The sequence below is a fragment of the Lepidothrix coronata genome, unplaced genomic scaffold (assembly GCF_001604755.1).
Source record: "Lepidothrix coronata isolate B3197 unplaced genomic scaffold, Lepidothrix_coronata-1.0 Scaffold142, whole genome shotgun sequence".
In the NCBI taxonomy this organism is placed as follows: domain Eukaryota; kingdom Metazoa; phylum Chordata; class Aves; order Passeriformes; family Pipridae; genus Lepidothrix; species Lepidothrix coronata.
In genome coordinates this window covers 2,022,360-2,031,981 of record NW_016690322.1, presented here as the reverse complement: position 1 = coordinate 2,031,981, position 9,622 = coordinate 2,022,360, and the positions used below count along the sequence as shown (strand labels likewise).

The window sequence follows — 9,622 nt, the reverse complement described above, 5'->3', positions numbered from 1 at the left end:
GACACTTGTGCCCATGACATCACAGGCAGGGCACAGGCAGTTGTTGTACGCGCCGGGCGCTGTCAGTGCTGCCATTGATGTGCGGGTGCCACGGGCGAGGGGGCGGCGCACAGACGTGCCAGCTTGTGCGGGCTGCCCGGGGATTGTGGATTGTGCCCCGCGGATTGAGCCCCGGGATTTAACCCCGGGACTGACAGCGGCGTGGGAGCAGGACACCGCTGGAATGCTGCCCTGCAAGCAGCCCTGGAGCAAAGCGGGAGGGTAAAGCACAGGAATACCGCTCTCAGATGCCGGAGTCGGGTCTTTGGCAAGGTGTTGGTGCTGCTGGAGGTGCATGGCCTGATGGGGAACGAGCCCTGCCAGGCAGCCCTTAGGGGTTTTTTCCTGTCCACATCCTTGGACTGCACCTTGTCCCTTCCAACTTTACCCGTTCTGTGATTCCATAATCTTCAGGCAGGTGGGGCTGAGGCCCCTTGGCAGGGCATGGTGCCAGGGCTCTGTTTGCTCTGCCCATGGTCACAAGTTACCGGTGTCAGACCCCAAATGCAACCCTTGAAAAGCCCTGGGTGAGCTGCTCAGAGGGAAGAAACTTTATTTCAGGGAAGAAAATAAAAAAAACAAACTAAACAAAACAACCCCCCAGCAGTTGCGGGGAAAATGTGCTGTCTGCAACTGTGGGGTGTGAGGAGAAGGGGCCAAGAATGTGACGGGATATTAGTGCTGGCATGGCAGAGGGGAAGTGTTCAAAGGAAGCACCAAGAACACTAAACTATTCAAGTTTTTAAAGGATCAAAGCTGAAATACCTGCTTTGTGCCCTCCCCAAACACGCTGCTCCCCTGTGGGCTGTCTCAGGTGGGGATGGCCATGGCACTGTTGGCTCTTGAAGGCTTTGGGTGTTTGTTTGCTGACTCAAAGCCTCAAAACAGGATCAAATAGGATTGTCTTGAATGTAAAAACTGCTCCACACCATGCCTACCATCAAGTCTGGAACAGTGGGTGTGAACTGTAGTGGCCAGCTCCACTGTGGAGCTGGTGATCCCCGATGCCCAGTGGAGCTCTCCCCACCTCCACCAGGACCAGTTGGAGCTGGTGATCCCATCCCCATGATGGGAATGCACCTGGCAGCCTCCCCACTCCCCAGATAGCAAGGATATAAGGAAGAAGACCATGGGGGGACACTGGTGGCCCTGAGCACCCCAAAGAGGACAGGCAGCTGTGTCTTCACAAGTGAAACCTGGCTCCCGATAGTGCCAGTGCCTGTGCAGGGAGGGGACAGTACTGTGACACTCCAGGTCCTCCAGGGAAAGGTGGGTGCTAGCAGCACCACAGGCAGATGGAAAGACCAGGTAGCTCCCCAGGGCTTCACACTGCAGTAATCAACCTGTGGTCATTAGCTTTAGGTTTTTTCCTTCTATTTTTTTTTTAATTGTGTAAATGGATAACCATTTTCTTTCACAACAATGCAAGTCAATACCAAAGTCAGCTCACTGAAATGGATCTTCTACAATGGAAATTTTGAAGCACTTAAGGCAAGATTTTGTTCATCTCTAGCTTCAATTTAGCACTGAAAAAGTATCAGACCTTCAGGTACTGATTGGGTTAACAAAATTTACATGGAAATTTTCTTTTATTATTTTTTGGTTTAGTCTTTCATTTAAAGGATTTACATTACTATGGAAACTGATACTAAGACACATTTGTCTCTGGCTTTCTTTACAAATCCCTTAGTTCCTCTTTGATTTTTAAATGTAAAGGCACACAATAAAGCTTTATGCATTTATTAAAATATACAGATTTGGTAAATTTAGATTTTTTTTTCTTAGTATCTTGATTATATATATGTATTATATGTATAGTTGTCAACAACACAATCATTTGAAAATAAAAATCACTCCATAAGATATCTGCATATTTTTTTTCTTTCTCATGACACACTACAAGATCCCATTGTACAATGCACCAATGGGATTCTGGAAACCACAAAAAAAAATAAATGGATATAACAAACTGCTTTTAACAAATACACCAACTTCATACCAGAACTGCAGAGAATTGTTACACCAGAAAGTACCACCTGCAAAAAAAAAAGCAAGATATACATCAGAGAGACCAAACAAAACAAAGTGAAGGTCATTTACAAGCTGGATTTACAACATCCCACGTAGTTCAGGGTGTGATTTCGCTGCCATGTGGAGGATGCCAGCGTGCTGGGCCTCGGACTGAGGGGTTGTGATGGTGCAGAGTGAATTTGTGGACGGGTTGAGATCTTATAGAGTTGGTCTGGAAGGTCTGAGGTATTTATGCTCAATCTGTACCATGCACTGGGCCCCTCAGGAGGGGTGGTCAGGCATGAAGGGGCTCTGTGCCTCTCACCAGTGGTGGGAGCGGGATGGTACCGCTCTGCCTGTGCCCTTGTGATGGTCAGGGATGTGAGAACATCCCTCAGGGCACCCCGGGAGAAAGGCTGGATTTGGGGTTACAGCAAAACAAGCACTTGCGCCTCTTGCAGCACCCAAGACTGTCCCAGGGGCCAGCGGTGCCCAGGGACGATGGACACACCTGGACATTTTGCCTTGGCAGCTTTTGCTCGTGCCCACTGAAGACCCCAACACTGCTACAAGAGACAGCACATAAGCTCCCAAATGGAGACTGAATCCACATATCCCCCAGGAACTGCCACCCGGAGCAGGGGGCAGGGATCCTGCTGTGAACCAGGCCTGACCCAGACTGTGGCTTGACCATTTCTCCTTGAACAGCTCCATTGGGTGGGATGTAGTGGGCTTGGGAAGAGGGTACAGCTCCCACCCCTGACACGGCGAGAGCTGACGGCAGCCCATCCGCACCAGACAGTGCTGTGGCATCAAATGCTGTTTCCTGGCAGTCCCAGGATGTGGCACAGCCATCCTGCCCCAGCACTTCCTCGGGAAGGGGAAGGAAGATGGGTGAATGGGAACAAGAGCAGCCAAAGGGCTTCACTCAATGCTTGGATCCAATGGAGAGGTTCCTATAGACACCAAAGAGCAAGGGGTCAAGCCCCCACCAAATTATACGGCATAACTAGAGCAGACGTGACGACAGACACTGGAACTGGTAACTGCTCTGTAGCAAGAGATTAAGGCTGCAAGAAGAATAACGGGCTTTGATTCAACAGGGTACTTGGGCTTGAGTTTGTGGCTCGGCAGATGCCTAAATACCGTGAGGAAGCAGGACGAAAACGACTACCTGGGATATGGTACAGTACAAGAGCTGGTAGCAAAATAGCATCAATCTTTCTCCCTGAAAACGTAACGCCAGACCTGCGAGGTGCCATCTCTCTTGGGAACTTCTAAGGCATTGAGGAGGAGAGCAGCCAAGCGTGAGTGAGCAGTGACCGTTGCAAGAGGAGCTCAGCACCACCAGGAAGGTTTTCCAAGCTGGCCCGTGAGCGGTGCACACATTGCAAACAGCTTTTCGGTGGGACACACTCCGGTTTTCTGCTGTAGGAGCGTGGTAGGGGTGGGCAGCAGGAGGCAATGCCAGAGCAAAGCTTACAAGTCCATTAACCAAATCCTCACTCCCAATTGGAAGCCCCCACAGAGGTCAAACATCCCTTGGCTTGCCCGCAGCGCTCCAGGTTAATATCTGCAGAATCAGATGCTCTTCTCCACTGGGAAAATGACTGTAGTTTGTCACTGTTTGGGACAGGCGCTGCAGGGAAACTTCTGTGGCCCCAGGCAGAGCCTGTCCATTGAACCCTTGAGCTCTGGGAACAATGGGGGTGGACACACATCCAGGCACCCTCTGCACCCAGCAGCCACTTACCCACAGAGGGTGCCAGGCAGGTGTTTTGGGGGCTGAGTCTCATTCAGTGAACCAAAGTGTTAATGGTTCTCAATATCCATGAGGATAATTCCATGTCGGAAACTCTGCCCCCACTGATGTTAAATTTTCCTCTGGAATGCCAGCAGCAGCACCTGATACCAGGGATTGGTCTAGGCTGTGCTGAGGAGCCCCACGGATGGATTCACCTGTGACCTTCAGCAGCCAGGAGGAGGATGGGCGTTGCTGTCTGATGGGGTGCTTTTTGGTTATTATTTATTCAATAAGATGTTCCTCCATTGCAGTGTTTTACACCAAGCGTGATGGGCTTCAGCACTGGACCTGCTGCTAATCACTGACCAAACCCCATCACTGCTAATGGTTCTGTGGGGACACCGGCAGCAGGGAATCTGATGGCACTGCTGGGGGCCATGGTCACGTTCAGGAGGTTTAACATCCACCTGCTGACCACCTCTGCCCTGCGAGCCAGCAGCTCAGTTTGGTTTCAGACTGAAATATGGACACTTAAGGAACGAGCAGCACTTCAGTGTTTTTCATACAGCACCCACCAAGCCAAAGTCAGAGGAAATGGTACAAGGTGGAGATGGCAGCAGGGAGACAGATTTCAGCTGCCAAGTCCTCTCTGCTCACCGCGTGTGGCCCAGCCCTGTCAAGGCGTGGCTGACCCAGGGACGCTGCTGTTTTGTGAGGGCATGGATGCATCCCCGAAGCACTGAGGCCAGAGCGAGCACTGAAATGTGCCCAGCGCGGTGAGGGAATGATGGTGCAGTCATTTCTGCAAAAGACACAAGGTGCTGGAAGCAGCGCTCAGCCTCAGACAGGTGATGCTCAGAGCAGCAGCGCGTGGTCCTTGTCGACCATTCCTAAAAAGTGGGTTAGCCAAGAGTGGGTCACAGCCCTCGCTGCGACCAGAAATGGGACCAGGGTCGCAACCACAGATTTGGGATGTTGGGCTGTGCTGGGACTTCAAGGTTGGACTAAGACATGGATTAATTTTGAATCCCTATATTTGGGGTTCTTGAGTTCAGGGTGTGGGGATGGACTCAGGGGTAGCACTGCTGTGTGCACCGAGTGCCTTAACACCAGAACGGGCCACAGAAACACCATGTGATGGAAACAACCATCTACCTCTGAACAACTCCTGGGAAAGAGTTTGTCCATCTCCATTTTGTACCTATCCACATGCCCGTGTCTCTGGCTCAGCTGTCGCTTTAGGTGGTTCAAAGGAAAAAAATACACATGCCAAGAAAGTGCCAAAAATGTAAGAGTGACATCCCACTGCTGCAGCCTTCAGGTGGACATTCCCCAGGGACAATTTGTCTTGTCTCCTCATGTGGCTCCTTCCACCTCTCAACACCCTCCCAGTTTGGCACGTCCCCCACTCCACTGCCTCCTCTGGTGCAGCTGGTGCCAGGAGATCAACAAGTGCTGGGGGATCAGCCAGCATTCACCGGGGCGAGACCCAACTGGTGGAGCTGGGGCGGGCCACGAGTGATTTTGGTTCGGGGTCAACGGTAATCGCAGAGCGTGTCCCGAGGACTGGAGGTGAGCAGGGCGGTGGTGGAGGACCCAGGGAGTATGGGACAGGACGAGGGAGCCACAGGGACCCTTCCTCATGGTCTGGGTGGTGTGGCATCCCGCTGCCCGTCCCGCTACTCGGGCGAGTAGTCCAACTCATCGTTGGCAATGAGAGCCTCTGACGGCGCTTTGTGCCTGCCTTTGCTTTTCGACCTGCTACTTGTCCGATGGCTTTCCTTGGCGCCCGCCATTTGCTGGTATGAGAAGCCCTTGTCCTCGGGAGGATCCCAGCCCGGGTAGCTCTCACCCTCGGGGGCGAAGGAGAAGCTGTCGTCTACAGAGAAGGGGTCGACGTCCACGTCGTAGCGCTGGTAGGTGCTCTGGTGCAGGGCCTCCTCCCGGGCGCTGATCTCCAGAGTGCTGTTCCACATCCCGTAGCCAAAGTAGATAAGCAGACCTGCGGTGGGTGAGAGGGAGAGGGTTGGACCCCAGCTAGCTACTACCCCTACCTGATCCCACTCTCCTGCACCAATGCTTTCCCTGAGCGCAAATGTATCCAGAGATCTCATTTCCAGTTGATCCTGGGATTAACCTACACTACAGTGTGCACAGAGAAACCCCAGACTTCTCCACGTGCTGTGGACTGACCACAGGGGACTGCTTGTGGTGTTAAATCAGGACCACACATCTCTGCCAGAAAAACCAATGGGATGTGCCTCCCCCAGCACACAAACATCTGTGGATGGGCTACTGGAGCCCATAACACCTAATGTAGTGATTTAATTGACTTGTTGCCATTGCTGGCAGCTGAAGAGGTATTAGATGTACCCACAGGGGAAAGTACTTAATCACAGCAGATTAAATTGATGCTTCAGAGTCATCTTTGCTTCTGGGTAGAAGGGCTTTCCCTGGATTTACAGCTTCACCTATCAACTTCAAGGGCAAAAAAGCACCAAGTGTGGCTTCGCCAGCCCATACAGTGCAGGTGGCAGCTCCTGCTCAGTGGCTCAGCATGGAGGAGCTGTGAGAGCTGCCTATTTCTCTTGGGTTTGTGGAGTAAGTGGGTTTCAATGTAAAGCAAGGGAAACTATGGTTATGCTGGACTCCTGGCTATGCGTCAGAAAACCTACATTTGGAAAAAAAAGGGTCCGCAACAGAGCCTGTGAGTCCTAAGATGCTCCTGCCACATAGTTAAGAATTTAGACAAGAAAAGGAGATACATTCTACAGGTCCCTTGGTTCTGTCTTCCCCAGGGCTGTTGGGGTTGGGCAGCTCCAGGCTTTGGAAACACAGTGCTGAGATATTGGTGTGGGCTGCTGAAGAGCCCAAGTGGGTGCAATAGCAAGAAAGCAGGCTGATATCTGTATGAAACCTGCCTGCGAGGCAATTTCCAGAACCCGCCTACCTTGCATCAAAAAAGCCATCAAAATAGTCACCTTTGCATGGAGCAGTTTGCTTCCATCAAACTGACATTTCCTGGAGGTGTAATTTTCCATTTAGATGTGGTTCAGGGGCTTGATAAAATGAGGTCTCTAAGAACTTCAGGATGACAAGGGGCAGACGAAAAGGACCGGGCATGTCCCAGCTGAAGAAGCCTCAGTCTAAGCACTCTAATTAGGGAAGTTGTTATTATTAACAACTTTTCAAAAAAGTGTCAGTTAAAAAATTAAAATAAATGAATCTGGGACTCACCCACAAAACACCAGACAGCAAATCGGATCCAAGTGACGGTGGAGAGCTTCAGCATGAGATAGATGTTCACCAGCATAGCGAAGGCAGGGACGAAGGGCAGACAGGGTGCCATGTAGGGCAGCTTCTTGGGGTTTTCTGGCTGCTGCAAGATCACGAACACCAGCACAGCGATGAGCAGGACCATCAGCACGACCAGGAGGACAGCCCACCAGCTCTGCTCGGAGATGTAGTCTGCCCCGAAAATGATGAAGGAGCAGAAGATGAACATCAGGACGAAGAGCAGGAGCACGCAGGTGGTGACGGTGTGGCCGGTGGCTGCTGTCGGACGGTCCATCTTCCCTGGCAGCCCCAGGTGGATCCGCATCGTGTAGTATCGAGGGCCAATCAGCTTCTTCAGCTTGATGAGGTAAATGTTCTCAGACTCATCTGCCTCTATTCCCGAGGTCATGTCGACCGTGCCATAATTGGGGTGATTCACGTTGTAGGTGGATTTATCGGATTTCCCAATCAGCATCTCATTATCCCCCAGCGATGGCAGATTCTTCGCCCCGCACGTGTTGGTCGGTGGGCCGGAGAACTCCTCTCCTTCGCTCCCTGGGGAGCAAGCTTCCTTCTCACAGTCAGCCAGGATGCCCTCCTTCTTCTTGGTGTGCTCCTCGGAGAGGAATTTGACGAAGCCGTCGATGTCGCTCTCGGGCTGGTAGCGGAGGAGCAGGACGCAGACGGACACCAGCGTGTAGGCGAGCAGGGTGCCGATGGACATCATTTCTATCAGGTCCCGCAGGCTGACCAGCAAGGAGAGCAGCGCTGCGAGGAACCCGGAGACGATACAAGCCACCGCGGGGGTTTCCGTGTAAGAACTGATGTGGGACAAAAACCTGGAGCAAAAAAGAGTTTCAGGAAGTTGAAATTTCACATCACAGCAGTTCTCTGCTGCAATAACCCATCCCCAGCTGGAAGGGACAGACTCAGAGCTGGGACCTCTTCAGCTCTTGCTGCTTTTTGGATCTTAGACTCCAGAAAGCTGGTGACTGGCAGCACTGCTGAAGCTGGATCTGGAGTTAGATCTAGGTCTGAGCAGCTCTGAAATGAGCACTGGAACACTTGCAAATAAGTGCCTAGATTTTATGTGTATAAGCTGATCTCCTTTGCAAGTAACTCTGGAATTAAACTCTCATCCTCACATAAGAGGAACCTCCATGTACTAGCACCAAATGAGAAACTTCTGGGTAGACCACTCCTGATATTTTCCCCCCAGGCTATTGCTTTGGTGTGTGCCATGCTCTGCAAGCACTGAGTCACTGCGTGCCCATTGCCCCCTGCACTGTCAGGGTGTTGGGGCACAGGACAGCCCCCATCCCCCTGCACAATTCCCCTCCAGATCCCAAGGGGCCAAAAATAAATGCCGGGATGGGCATGACTGACCTGAAGAGCAGCCCATCACCAGCCATGGCATAAATGACTCTGGGCATTGGGAAGAGGGAGCCCAGCAAGCTGACGGTCAGTCCAGCCACGGACCCGATGGCAACGATGAATTTGGCCGCGTAGAAGCCGTGGACCACAAACATTTCCATCAGCGGGGACTCGGTGTCGATGGCATCGTAGGGCACCATCAGCGTGAGGATCATGCTCACCTGGGGAAGGGGAGAGGAGCAGATCACAGGTGTCAGCAGCAGCTCCAGAGGCTGCAGGGGACTCTCAGGGTGTGGGGGCTGCTTGTCAAGGGCAGAAACTCAAAAAAATTCAAGTCTGATTGGGATTGTACTCCTATGTCCCCTGTGGATGGGATGTAAAATGCTGGAGGCTAGGATTGTATGTGCTTTGTTGTAGGGTGGTTAATCCAGAAAACTGTGGGAACTTGGTCCCTGCTATTCAAAGGCAGGAAAGGGACCCTTGAACTTTGCTGTAGTGGTGATGCAGGAGTCAAGTGGGACTGGTTTGGCTGATGGGGCTGGTGGGATTGGCGGGGTCACTAACACTCGTATTGGCCACGTTCCACTACTGGGACAGCGCTACCTGAGTCATGCACTCCTGATGGGACAGACCCCCAAATTCAGATTGCATTCCTTTGGGAAACACTGATCCTATTTGAGTCAAAGAATCTGGTTTTGCGAGAAGCTTTCTTTGACATTATCAGAACAATGTTTTTTCTCCTTCATGACTCAATTTTGCTCCCTTAGAGGGAAAATCCCTGAGTACAGATATGCATTTGTTGGGTTGCAGAGCAGCAGAATCTCTCACACAGCCACCCCTGCCCATCCCTCCCCTCCCTTAGACCCTCTCCCATATCTCCAGCAGAGGCAGTGCTGCTTTTCCCATAAACACAGAGAAAGGATGCTGCAATGCTGCTTCTCCTTCTGCTTTCCTGCACTCCTGGATGCAAAAATAGCTGTGGGTGGGGATGAGGAAAAAGAAAAGTCTGCCACATGTCCCTGTAGCTGGAAGAGGGGTCTTGTCAGGTGACAGGAGCCTGGGGACAAACGAGGCTATGGCCGAGGGGAGCCTTGGCAGGTACTGCAGGCACATGGAAACAAAGCTGATGTCAGTTCCTACCAAGGAAAGGGACCTTGTCCAAGGGTCAGACTGGGACCT

The 9,622-nt window shown here is 51.8% G+C and overlaps 1 protein-coding gene across 1 annotated transcript in view; it reads right to left on the bottom strand.

The window, feature by feature from the left end:
* Positions 1–1,503: 1,503 nt before the first annotated feature.
* The window catches only part of SLC7A14 (solute carrier family 7 member 14), a 30,662-nt gene continuing 22,543 nt past the window's right edge, over positions 1,504–9,622 (bottom strand). The window contains exons 6-8 of the mRNA XM_017827766.1: positions 8,456–8,664; positions 7,031–7,908; positions 1,504–5,795 (exon numbers count right to left, since the gene is read on the bottom strand). Of these exons, the coding sequence (XP_017683255.1) occupies positions 5,473–5,795; positions 7,031–7,908; positions 8,456–8,664 (1,410 nt within the window). The 3' untranslated portion in view covers positions 1,504–5,472. The remainder of the gene's footprint in view (positions 5,796–7,030; positions 7,909–8,455; positions 8,665–9,622) is intronic.